General features: G+C 40.4%; 2 protein-coding genes across 5 annotated transcripts in view; both read right to left on the bottom strand.

The window, feature by feature from the left end:
- Positions 1–5,957, bottom strand: part of LOC115130483 (palladin-like) — a 30,480-nt gene extending 24,523 nt beyond the window's left edge. The window contains 1 exon segment of the mRNA XM_029661671.2: positions 5,731–5,957. The gene's annotated coding sequence lies outside the window, so the exon portion shown is untranslated.
- Positions 5,958–6,589: 632 nt separating this feature from the next.
- LOC115130482 (mitogen-activated protein kinase kinase kinase kinase 4-like) overlaps positions 6,590–14,053 on the bottom strand; it is a 66,319-nt gene continuing 58,855 nt past the window's right edge. For all 4 annotated transcript variants that reach the window (XM_065019577.1, XM_065019578.1, XM_065019580.1 and 1 more), the window contains 3 exons: positions 10,668–10,827; positions 9,705–9,844; positions 6,590–9,490 (listed from right to left, as the gene is read on the bottom strand). In XM_065019577.1, the coding sequence (XP_064875649.1) occupies positions 9,407–9,490; positions 9,705–9,844; positions 10,668–10,827 (384 nt within the window). In that variant the 3' untranslated portion in view covers positions 6,590–9,406. The remainder of the gene's footprint in view (positions 9,491–9,704; positions 9,845–10,667; positions 10,828–14,053) is intronic.

Genomic DNA, 14,053 nt, shown 5'->3' with positions numbered 1-14,053 from the left:
AATAATCTAAGTACAACGCTCATTCAACAAAACAAGCCATACAGATATCCGCCATGTTGTGGAGTCAACAGAAGTCAGAAATAGCATTATAAATATTCACTTACCTTTGATGATCTTCATCAGAATGCACTCCCAGGAATCCCAGTTCCACAATAAATGTTTGATTTGTTCGATAAAGTCCATAATTTATCTCCAAATAGCTCCTTTTTGTTTGCGTGTTTAGCCCAGTAATCCAAATTCATGAGGCGCAAGCAGACGAAAAGTCAAAAAGTTCCGTTACAGTTCGTAGAAACATGTCAAACGATGTATAGAATCAATCTTTAGGATGTTTTTAACATAAATCTTCTATAATGTTCCAACCGGAGATTTCCTTTGTCTGTAGAAATGCAATGGAACGCAAGCTAACTCTCACGTGAACGTGCGTGATCAGCTCATGCCACTCTGGCAGACCTCTGACTCATTCAGCTGCCATTCCCCCTTCCTTCACAGTAGATGCATCAAACAAGGTTCTAAAGACTGATGACATATAGGGGAAGCCTTATGAAGTGCAATATGACCCCATATACACTGTATATTCGATAGGCAATGACTTGAAAAACTACAAACCTCAGATTTTCCACTTCCTGGTTGGATTTCTTCTCAGGTATTTTGCCTGCCATATGAGTTCTGTTGTACTCACAGACACCATTCAAACAGTTTTAGAAACTTCAGAGTGTTCTATCCAAATCTACTAATAATATGCATATATTAGCAATTGGGCCTGAGTAGCAGGCAGTTTACTCTGGGCACCTTATTCATCCAAGCTACTCAATATTGCCCCCAGCCATAACAAGTTAAAATGATAAACTTGGATTAGCTAACACAACGTGCCAGTGGAACACATTAGCGATGGTTGCTGATAATGGGCCTGTACGCATATGTAGATATTCCATAAACAATCTGCCGTTTCCAGCTACAATAGTAATTTACAAAGTGAACTATGTCTACACTGTATTTCTGATCAAGTTGATGTTATTTTAATGAACAACAAAAAAAAATGCTATTCTTTCAAAAACAAGGACATTTCTAAGTGAACAGGCACATTTGCGAACATTTATAAAAACCTGTTTTTACTTTGGCATTATCAATCAAACAATGAAATATAATTATGAAGCCCTTTTTTACATCAGCCAATGTCACAAAGTGCTATACAGAAACCCAGCCTAAAACCCCAAACAGCAAGCAATTCAGATGTACGCAGAAGCACGGTGGCTTTGAAAAACTCCCTAGAAAGGCAAGAGCCTAGGAAATAACCTAGAGAGGAACCAGGCTCTGAGGGGTGGCCAGCCCTCTTCTGGCTGTGGGGTATTGTGTGTAGATTGATGAGGAAAAAAATAAGGCTGTAACGTAGGGTCTGAATACTTTCCGAATGCACTGTATATGCTTGGGGGTTCCACCTTGGCATTCCTGGTGTACTTGACTCAATAAATTACTGCAAGAACATTGGTCGCCAGGATTAGCCGTTTGTATCTCTTAATAATTGCATAACAGTGCAAGATAGACACATGTTCATAGTAGTCATATTAAGAGGTGATGCAAGGCTTGCTACCTTGACTAGATCCTCCAGAGACGTACAGGGCCTGTTGCATTTATTCACATAATAATGAAGTCAGATTTATGAATGTAGTTAATTATTATATTCAACATAATTTTAATTCAGCTACATAACAAGGGGGCTTGTTTGAGACATGCAAAAGACACTGTGCATTGCTTTCACCCAGCAGGCCAGCATGATATTCTCAGTGTACCCTGCAGGAGATCCAGTGACTGGGCCTCTACCACCTTTCAGCCCCCACCCTGAGCCTGGAGGACTGGCTAGCTAGCTACTAGCTAGAGTAGAGCTTCTGGACGAGAGGAAACCCGAGCTAAGCCACAATCTAATTTTGTTTTTCGCCTTCTGTGCGTTGGATTTAGAAACACATGGCGTAAGATAAATCTTCCCCCACCGGCCTGGTCTGGAATGTCCACTGGAGCCAAAGTGCGGTCCCTAATCGACAGTGGGTTTAATTCACATATTCACCCTGGTCATCCCCTCGCTTGCTCAGCTCGCATTGTCCTCTTAAACAACACATCCATTCCGAACACATCCCACATCCTCATCATAGGAAACAACAACCCCACTTTTTATAAAAGGAGGGAATATATATATGGTAGCTCATTCCCGCATACCCTGTATGGGGAGGGGGGGGGGGGGATAAATGCAAATGAGGGAACATGAAAATACAGGCCTGTAATTCACACCTTCCTCTACACATTACCAGAGAGGCACGACATCTGACATCTGACAGCTTTGGAGTGTTTAGAGGCATAAACAGGGCCAGTCTCAATACCCATGCATGCCCTCTGAAACTACAGGCACAAGCAATGAGCGTCTCTTTGCGAAGGTCTTATTTCAGCTTTATACAGTATAATTAACATTAAGCCACTTTCAAATCATGTGTAGAAAATTGGGTAACACTTTACTTGACACCCAGCGTCACAACACGTTATGCCACGGTCATAACCATGCCATAATATGTTAGAACAGCTGACATAACTTGTCATAACGTGTCATAATGTGGTCATAACACTGTCATGAGCCGTATATTTACACCTGTTGTGACATATATTGCGTTATTTTATGTCTGGTTATGACACCTACACAAGAGTGTAAAAACCTATATTTGAAATGTGCTTTTTCCCTGCCAAGAAGTTTCCTTTCCTTTTAAAGTTTGTTTCTTAAATCCTTTGTTGTTATTGTAATGAATTCTTTATGGTCATGTATTTAAAAAAAAAGAAATATATATATATATATATATATATATATATATATATATATATATATATATATATATAACTTGTAGAAAATGCACTGTATGACACAGTCATGAAGCATTATGACCATCATGTGTCACTCTACTTGGACTAAGAAAATGCACTTGATGACACTGTCAATAAGCAATTATGACCATCAATACCATATAAGCCAGATAGGCCTCTCTTGTCCATGCCCTTATGATAGTCATCAGTCAAAAATAGGGTGTCTTGTCCTCCTCCTATGCTCCTACATTCATTCCAGTCATCAGCAACAGAGCATTGGGGTAGGTGCACAATTACAATGATAAATTGATATAGTCAATTTCAGAAAATGTTATATAACATAAACATACTGTTGACAAGTAGGCTATGGTGTAATGGAATGAATTGCCTTTGTGTGGTAGGTTTTGTGGCTTATGACACTCTTATGTAGGTGTCATAACCAGCCATAAAATAACACAATATATGTCCCAACAGTTCTAAATATATGTGTCATGACAGTGTTATGACCATATTATGACAGGTTTTGACACGTCGTGTCAGCTGTTATGACATATTATGATATGGTTATGACCGGGTCATAACGTGTTATGATGCTGGGTGTCAAGTAAAGTGTTACCAAAAATTGTTATTAGGCCTGCCAAACTGAACAGACAGTTTTGGAAGGAGGAACATACTATAATCTCCCACTGTAGTCGGGTCATTTCTACAATGTGGTGCATTTTGGACCTTGTAACTTTTGGTCAAGCTCAGACACAGAAAAAAAAGAGTCTATGTTCATTTTCCAACCTGTTCAGAACCTGTTCAGAGCACCACCTAGTAGACATTTTGAGCCTAAATTAGCCATAGCTCTGTGAGTCTGCAAGATTGAGCTAGCATAACAGCACTTGAACAGGATTTTAACTTCTCTATCAAACATATTTTAACATTTCAATTTTAAAAAATGTTCTCTATAATTTAGCCGAAAAATAGATAAAACTGAGTGTTTATATTTATTTAGCTTTGTACCATTGTTTTCCATCCAAAGAAATTGTAGGAAGGGTTCGTTTTCTTAAATGGAGAATAACAACAAACTAACAAGGTGGAAAGTGATATCAGGGACACACAGACAATCTGAAATAAAATAATAATAAATACAACAATCATGAAAAAAAAGTTATTGATGAGAGAGAATTTAACGAGGACAAAAAAATGAAATATGTCATTATTTTATGGCTTATATTTATCGTGGAATTTGATGAATAACACCCAGGAACATTGCTCAAAATGCTTAAATTCCCTTTCAAGATCCATATTTGAATGTTTTTAAGGTAAAGGACACCTGACATTACATTTAAAGCCTTTCGGAATTTTACACTAAAGTGATATTTCCTGAGGACAGAAAAGGCACCGCATTGTAGGAATGACCCTGTATCCATCAGTCTGCCACCATAGGAGCCTTCTGTTTGTACTGCAGCTGCCTCTGTCACCGATGTGAAATGGCTAGCTAGGTAGCGGTGGTGCGTGCTAATAGCGTTTCGATCGGTGACGTCACTCTGAGACCTTGAAGTAGTGGTTCCCCTTGCTGGGTAACGATTCTTTGTGGGTGACTGTTGTCTATCTGTGCAGAGGGTCCCTGGTTCGAGCCCGTGTAGGGGCGAGGGGACGGACTAAAGTTAAACTGTTACACCTCTCTAATACCGACACATATCATTGTCCAGTCATGGATACATACCATCCCAACCATCACAACACAGCTCAGTAATGATACTGCAGCTTATGTCCAGCAGGAGCCTATGTACTTGGCAGGATGCTGGAATCTTATTAAGGGTAGTTATTTAGACGGATCATCAGACAGGATAGTGATCCAGGCTTTAACACACTGATATGGTCATGTTGAGCCCATATTCCAATGAACTAAAATGAGGTCAAAATACCAGAATGTCAGTTATTGACCCAGGTCTACAGTAATGCAATTGTTCATCAACCAAAGTGAACGACTTCAAAACCCCACATCTCAAAGTAGAATGACTGGAGGGGACGTCTCCAATAAATAAACAAGTCAGCAAATTGTGTCATGTGACATTCTGGGTCTTCTCTTGTTCAAAAGATATCAAAAGATTTGCAAGTCACCAGACTCCTGACATGTTTAGGTTGCACAAGGCCACTGAGAATCTAGTAGAGTTTGTACATACAACCAACTGCTACTACTGATATTGTGAAACACTCGTGGGCTATAATTGAATATTTGTTGACTGACTTGGTTTTAATCATCAAGCCATTGCACAAGTCAACAATTCCAACAGGTCTCGGAATTGTCTACAGGTGGACCAATTTAGAGCGAGGAGCACATGATGCCCGGCCAATCAGACCTCTCAGTTTGCAGAGTGCATTGCAGAAGCATGTTTGGCTTGGCCAAGCCTCCCCCACACCCCCCACCCTCCCTCCCCATCCTGGCCCCTTCCATCATCCCCAACTGCACCCTGGAATGCCAAGCTGGCTCACCCCGCTGCACACGATAATAATTGACACACGTTTGCAGTTCCAAAGTTAAATCCCAGCAAATGCAACACATTTTTCACTACACAACTTTTTGATTTGCCAACTTATACAGTTTGATCACAAAAAAACAGTAAAGTCATTCAAATTTGATATGACTACCAGGCTAAAATTTCATGTTTGATACAGTAGATAAACATGCACATGTACCTTCCATTTAAATTTGGTAAGAGACAGATAAGCTTTACAGTTTTATGTATAGTCAACAGTTGAACACAAACCAGGACATATTTTGAGTAAGGATCCAGTGACATAAGCCAGATGATCCTAAGCTGTACCAACACCTGACCCCTAGACCACCCAACTAATGGTTCCTCTGGGGAAAATAAAAAGCCCCACACCATGCAGAGACCTTACCAGTGGACCACTGTGCAGCTACTAGTCCAATGGGTGATGACTGTACTGTGTGAGACAGGCAGACAAATGGTTCTCTTTGCTCCTCTCCCTGGCACACTCTCTTCCCTGCTCACCAAGGGGGCGCAGAGGGTCCTTCTCTGAGCACCACTCAACTGTCATCTACAGGGGTGGTATCCAGACGGGAGGGAGGTGGATGGGTGGTGGTGGGGGATGTCAGGGGGAGTGTTAGGTGGGGGGAGGCAGCCATGGCAGTGGCTGGGACTGAGAGCCACCAGCTCCACTATAGCAGCGTCTGACTGAGCCTGAGGAGGGAGTTAGTTGAGGAAGTGAGCTAGGGCCCGTCTCAGGTTACCTCCCTTCCATCTGACACAGCTGACTCCACAGTTAACCAGAGAACTAAACATTCTGACCTGCAAATATAGACCAGACCCTAGCGAGCTAGCTGTCCAAACACTGTGACTGCTTCAACAGATACAGGAATACTGTAAGCATGTGGAAATTAAATGGAAGTCTTGAATCATCATGTGCAGGTGGAATGCATCATACGTAAGAAATAGCTCTTGTGTGGAAGTCCCTATTACATTGGGTGCCAGTCAGACTTGGTTCCGGGTGAAGATGGAACCCATGTTTCCTGTTTCAGCTCCCAGCTCGATCACTGATTGGCACAGGTGTTGTGTGACATTAATAACTTGGGAACGTTAAAAGGTCGGTCCACTGAAACAACCTCTTCCGTACTCTAGGTGCTGTTCTTAAAGTATAACCATAAGAATGACATAGTCCTAGACTACCTCCAAATGTACAGTTTTGGTAAGTTGATATTGTTCCAATGTTATTCAAATAACCACTGAATATCACAATAATTTGTCTACATCTTTTATTGTTCAACAGTTTTGTTTTTTATACAATAACACCTCAATTAGTGTTACTAATTAATTTCACGAGTTGAGTATACAGTACATGCTGTAAAATGATAAGAAAGTTCCAGTGCAAAAATAAAGCAAAAGTAAGACAAAAGAAAGGACAAAATAAAATACAAATGATATTGCAACACAATTTCAAAAACAAAATGGAAAAATAACAGGTAAGGAAACAATATATTTTGTGGATATTTATCAATATAAAGTGGTCAACTTTATTCTAATTGTTTTTTATACACTATATATATATATATATTTTGTAGGGGGAAAATGGATCAAGACTGATTGGTCTACCAGTCTTTTCAATAAAATCTCATATAACCGTCAACTACACTCAACATCAAAAACCTTTCGGAATTCTTTCTCCATCTTACTCAAATTCCCGAGAACAAAAACTCAATTTGCTCTGCATCATATAAAGCAGAGAGGAATCTTCACAGCTACACGACACACACCTGACACAAACCATCATCAACCTCCTCAGTCCTTCCTACAGCACACACCTCTCAATAGGACAAGCAAACCCATGATTTCATACAAGAGTACTTCCTGAAATATGGGGGTGGATAGGAGGGGAAATGACACAGTGAGTGCTATGACTCACAATCCTCAACTGCAATATAACTGTCAGTTGATAAACTATTATTTAACTCAGCAACATGCCTGATATCACAACTTTTGCTTAAAATCCCTGTTTTTTATAGAAATAATTACCAACTGTTTACAAATGGACAATATAGTGACTCTCTGTCACAAGTTCTACTTAGGCATAAAAAAAACATTGTTCAAATGTATGTTCAGGATAAAAAGTTTAAATGGTTTAAATCTACGCATTCAAGCTCTTATTTGAAATTGACAAATTATAACATTTGCATCATACATGCCAAATGAATGAGATATAAACTGAGTGCTCTGTTACTATTTTCAAAAATACTTAATTAAAACCGATCTATTAATAAAAACATTTAGTCAAAACTCAATTTGATTGATTCCTTACCACTTTGCCTTAACTACAAATCTCAGTCAGAATGTAAGTTCTGTAAAAATCTGCGAATTAGACCAATGACAATGAAAGCATTAGTTCATGGAAACTTCATGGAAATCATTATAGGGTAAATATACGTTCAAATAATTGCTATGTGAAACTGAGTACCTAACTGGCTATTCCTTCTAATCTAAATATATTGTCAGTTGAATACACCTCATGAGTGAATGTTCACATAAAAATATGAGATGCTTTTTGGTAACAACAAAATAACAACATCATATCAAACTGTCCCTTGAAAAAGTTCCTTTTCAGTTGAAAATACAGAACCAGCTGCAGTATTTCTATCATGAAGATAAAGTAACTATAATTGTCCAAACTGGATTTGAAATGAAAATGTTGAGCTCCATTTGGTGGCAAAAAAAGCAAAACAAAATAAAACTGGAAAAAAAATACAATTGATTTGAGTTTACATTTCACATTTGTGGTACAGATCAATTATTTCAATGTCCTTTAACAAACATTCTTTTTTAATTTTTTTTTTTTTTACAAAAGAGTATATATTTTATAATTTAAAGAGTTGAAAGCCTATTGCTGTTATAACATCATTTTTTAGATCATGACGTATTAAATACAAGATTTAGCTTGATCTAAATCAGATGCAATCTCTGTTTAATGTGATGCTATCAAATTGTTGTAAATAAAGGACTTCAAAAGGACTTCAAATGTATTACACAGTGACAATAAAGCATTTTACATTGAACATTTACAAAAGTGGTCATAGTGCAAAGGGCTAGATCATTTGCAAATCTATTAACCTGTACATAGAGATGACCAGTGGATATAAAATATCTAGAAAACAGTGCAAATAATATGTACATCCACTTACGTACAAAAATACCTATATAGCACGAGGTCAACATCCTGATCCTTTTCTTCTTCCTCTTTAAAACGACTTAATGCAAAACATGATCTGTTCTATATCAAGAGATGCAACAGGGTATATAATGCCTATTTGGTCATCTAAATTACGAGTAGAAAGTGGAGACCGTAAAACTAAGTATACACCATTGGAATTGCAAAGGCAGTAAATTGACTTAATAGTGAGAAATAAGGACAAGCCATTTGCAGTATCAGTGTCTACATTTAAAAAAGATGACTAGCCCACTAAGCTGTATTCTTTCTAATGCACTCTTCATTATTAAGGGACTTATGTTTTGTCACTCCCTTTGGAGTAACAACATTTGATTTTCATTTCCTGACGTGCAACTTGACTGTGCAACTTTAAAAGCACATAATACTTACAAATAATACTGGATGGTAAATAGGATTTAACACCAACAATGGCACTTGCTAATAATACAGTGATGAATATACCAACAATCACTTAATGAAAAACGTGTTGATGCATTTCGGATATAAACAAAGAAGCAATTGTGCTTTTAAGTCCATGTGATATTGAGATCAATATGAATTCAAATGTAGGTTGCCGATGTATTTCAAAACATAAAGAATAAGCCCTGTTTATGGCTATTAAGGCGCAATATTCACTACTAGATCTAGAGACTTGAAATAACCAGCATAAAACCAATGTGTTGGCCTTAGCCACAAAAATAATAAATTAATGCTGATTGCTAATGGTGTATCCTCATATGCATGGGGTTTTGTAGCTGTACTACTAAAGTGTAACTTCAGTTTTTAAGAGGACTGTATCTGAGCATAATTCATGTTGTTTCTGAGATGATCCTTGTATGTTGTTTTCAAGCCCCAGAGCTCACCAGTTAAACAGAGAGTTTTGGCCCAGTGTCATGAAGTAGATCTGGCTGCTGCCACCTGACTGCACTGAGGCAAAGAACACCTTCACACAGAAAATAGATGAAGCAGTTAAACATTTACAACTTCCGGTATAATATTCAACACCTACAATATTAAGAACAACATACAGTATGCTAGGACATATTTTCTGTATCTAGCCAAGCCCTATATAAGCCCTACAAGTAATATGGGGGGAATAGGGTGTCATGTGAGCTTTGCCCAAGGTATGTTTTGGTGATATTGGGATGTTGTCTTACCTTGTCATTCCTCTCACACAGGAATTTGAGTTTCTGGGCCTTCTTGTGCATGAAGACTCCCTCAAGGTTGCCTGTGTTAGCTGACCTCAGCTCGATGGCTTTGTCTCCCCAGCCCATCACCTGGTTGGACTGCAGGTAGGCTGTGGAGACACACACACCATCACAGACTTAGATTTTGGCACAAATGGCACCTTATTCCCTATACTACTTTTGACCAGGGCCCGTATGGCTCTGGTCAAAAGTAGTACACTATATAGGGAATAATGTGCCACTTGGGATGCACCCTTAGTCACTAGACTACACACTCAGGGTTTTAGACCCTCCAAGGGTTTCTGCCTCTCAGTGAGTGCCATGTTGTAAACCAATCTCGAGACGCATCTAGAGATGAAAATCAATAGGTTCCCCTTTACCACACTCTCCTCTTTAGAGCCTACACCCAGAGTTTATTTACACTCTATATACTCTGGTCCAGACTCGGCTGAGCGCTGTCCTGTCTATGAGTCTATTCCCCACAGACACCCTTTCCCCTTGAATAATGACCTGGCCAATGGACCCAACTAAATGAGTCTAACAGAACATCTTATTTTTAGAGCCACTGTCCCAAATATGTCTAGAGGAGTTGGATCCAGCTTGACTCCTCTTTGCACCCAGTGATCTAAGTACAATAAATAAGGTTAACTTCTTGCTTGCGGCATAACAAAAAGGGTCAATATAAGAGACATGCTCTATTTTTAAAATGGTCTGCGTCTGCAGGTCTATCAAATCTATCCATTTTAATATAAAATTAGACCTATAAGCACTAGTTTTTCAATCCGAGTGGAGGTGGAATCTCTCTCTCTCTCTCTCTCTCTCTCTCTCTCTCCCGTCTTTCAAGAGATATGCAAACAAGCACACGCACACACGTACACATGCACAGCCTGCAGGTTTTGATTTGGTGGGTGGCTACGATGTACAGAAACTCACCGACAGATGCAGGCATCTCTCCCCACTGCAGCACTGTTTCCTTGGTGATGCGTCCATAGGTGTCTATGTAAACCCCCTCGTCTTCATAACACACCAGAACCTCCATACCACTGCTGTTGGGTAGGATGATGATGGCATGGGGCCGGATCACACCCTGGATCTAAGACAGACAAACACACACAGTCAGATGAGATGAGGATAAGATGGGTTACGTCTCAAATGGCATGGTATCCCCTATATAGTGCACTCCTTTTGACCAGAGCCCTATGGACCTGACAGGTGCAATTTAAGACACATCCATAATGTTTTCTATAGTGTAGCTCTCTAGTACAGTGTTATATGGTATTATTCTGTCTGCAAACTCAATTTCCCTGTTGGAAAATAACAATTGACTTGACTTTATTTGACGACAATGGGAAGTGCAGCACAGCACAGCACTCTCACTCCAAACCTCATCATCTCTACCAGCAACAGCAGTACTCACCCAGCTACATCCACATCACCAGGGGTAATCCTCCTAATACACCAACTAATAGGTTTGGACGGTAATCAAGACTTTCATACTATTTCTGTACCATACCGGGTATTATCGGAAGTGCACACAAGCGGTGCTATTCCTTAAAATAAAAAAATGATCCAGAAGGGGCTGGATTGTCTCTGCTGTAACCAAGTAGCTTGATCTTGCCATCTAGCCACTGAGCTAGCAAGTTAGCAATCCAAATGCATAGCTGGAGTCCTGAGCTGGATATAATTGATTAGGCACATCTTGGATAGTTAACTTATAGTTAGTTATAAGCTGTGGCGTAGCACACACCCCTGCAGCCCCCGGTATTAAAATGAATCCGTCGGTATGTCTAAATACCCCAGTATACGGTATATACGGTATATCGCCTAAGCCTACCAGATAACATTGGCTAATAAAACAAAGTATCATTGCTCCCTCACACTCCCACTCTCCCTCCCTGGAACCATCTGGATTCATTCTGTTTGATGAGAAGCTGGTTCAGAGTCAGTGAACTGAGGCTAAACAACATGTTGAATCAGCCGAGTCACTGACTACAGGTGGCAACAGAGAGAGTGTGACAACGCTTAATTGATTCTGTCTCAGCTAATTAATTGCCATACAATGTTTTCACTTAATTCCTTTAATTACAATCTCATTTGCCAAAGACGCTCAGTGATCAGCTCTTTCTCCCCTGACATTGGGATGCAACTCAGGTACCAAAATGAGTGTTGTTACTATGGCTGGGTGAGCTCCACTGAGATGTGATGCAGAGCTACTCATGGGTTGCATGTTTCGTCACAATACTTGTTTTGAACGTTCGTTTTGGACTGATGCCTGATACTACTCAATGCTTCGTCAATGAGCGCTGATGAAGATTTCATCAAAAGTGCATTAAAGTGGCTTGGAAATACAATGACATTCAACAGCAGGCAAATAATTGGTAGGAAAACCTTTTGTCATAATTTTGATGTCACCATGTTGACTTTAGATGCAGTATAACGTTAGCTAGCTAGCTAAGTTTGAGGGGAGGCCACTGGATTTTAGCAAGCTAACGTTAGCATTGCTTTGCTATCTAATGACAATATTGCCATCTGTCTAAAGTACATTTGATGACATGATAATGCTGGCAAAGTTGTTTCCTAATAGATATTTGACTACTTTAGCAATGTCATCGTATTGCCAGGCACTATAGTGTAATTTAGCCTCTGTCCAGAATGACTTGGGCTTATCATCACTTTAGGGCACCATTATGGCGCCGCTGATAGATGGCGGCTTGAGAACGTTCATAACAATGGCATGATGCGACCGAGTGACGGAGTTGCAACCTATGAATATAACCACTGAACAGCATCTTGGGTTGAATAAGTGGCAGCGAGGCGGAGGAGGGAGCCACTTCTGACCCCCCCCAGGTCCCTCATAAGCACTTGCATAATAGCCAACATTCAAACAATGAGACTGTCTTTTAGTCTCTGTTATCTCTATGAGGATGCAACATTCACACATTCACAACGTTTCTAAGACCACAAGAGATCTACAATAACCCCAAAAAGACCCCTTCGTATAAGAAGATTATAACAAAGTCCTTCTACATAAGAGCTGCTATAAGCGAGTCCACGTACTGACTTAGACTAGTAGCTTAAACAGCAGGTATAACCTCAAACCCCAAATAAACCAACACCTCAAACAACCCCAAAAGCTTCTATGTACAGTAAGTCACAGTCACCACAGGACCAGTGTAAGTCACCACAGGACCAGTGTAAGTTACCACAGGACCAGTGTTAGTCACCACAGGACCTGTGTAAGTTACCACAGGACCAGTGTTAGTCACCACAGGATCCCCATACTTGCCCGGCCGAGAGCCTGTCCCCCCAGCTGCCACCCGCTGTCCTCATGCCACTGTGGCTGTGCCACCACAATCCTCAGCATCAACACTGGCATCCACAGACGCAGCGCTATCTTAATCCGCTGCCTCGGTATCCTTATCATCTCATCATCAACCGCAGCCAGCAGGGAGAACGTACGTGGGAGAAAAGTTGTGTGTGTGTGTGTGAAGGAAAGAATGAGCGGACCAGTGAGTGCCAGTGAGAGTGAGTGAATACGAGAGTGAATGTGAGAGCGAGTGATCGGGTAAAAGAGAAGGACCCTTCTCTTCCGCTGCAGTGTAAGAGACTAAGGCACCAGTGTTATCGAGTGTGTGGTAGTGCTCTCTAAATATATCACTGTTATGAGAAAAAATGGGAGAATAACAGGTCACTTTAGCAGGCACATGGTTTGCCGGCGCTGCCAAGGTATTTTTAGAGCCATCTATCTGGTGAAAAGTAGCACACATGGCTGGAGACTGGGGCCAAAGAGAAGCAGCCAATGATAGCTATGTGGGCCAGCACAGTGGGAGAAGTGGGATAGAGCCACAGCACACCTCTGAGGGCACAGCACTGGGAGGGGGTACAGTGTGTGTGCGTGTGTGTACAAGTCTATATTTGTGTAGATGTACGCACAAAAGTGAGTGTGCAAGTGTATGTGTATGTGAGTGTGTATTGTGAGTGTGTGATAGAGCTCATTTCCTTCTGAGAATGTATTCTTCCTCTGCTCTGGCTCTCAGCTACCAGCAGCTCTCTGCAGAATTGTGTGGGTGTGTGGGATTCTCATCAGTAAGAGTAGAGGCTGCCTCAGCTCCCCTGTCCACAGTGACTAAGAGTGCAACAATCTGCACATCTGCATTATATTATTATAACCTCTAAAGAAACAAGAGACCATAATACAAGAAACAGCACTATAGAGAGATAGAACAACAACAACGCAGCCACTGCCAGCTAGCCTACTTCAGCAGTACTGTATCATTTGAATTATTTTAGTCAATAAGATTCCTGCTACAAAAGCTTAA

Source organism: Oncorhynchus nerka, linkage group LG6 (assembly GCF_034236695.1).
Source record: "Oncorhynchus nerka isolate Pitt River linkage group LG6, Oner_Uvic_2.0, whole genome shotgun sequence".
Classification (NCBI taxonomy): Eukaryota; Metazoa; Chordata; class Actinopteri; order Salmoniformes; family Salmonidae; genus Oncorhynchus; species Oncorhynchus nerka.
This window is presented reverse-complemented; position numbering and strand designations above follow the sequence as displayed.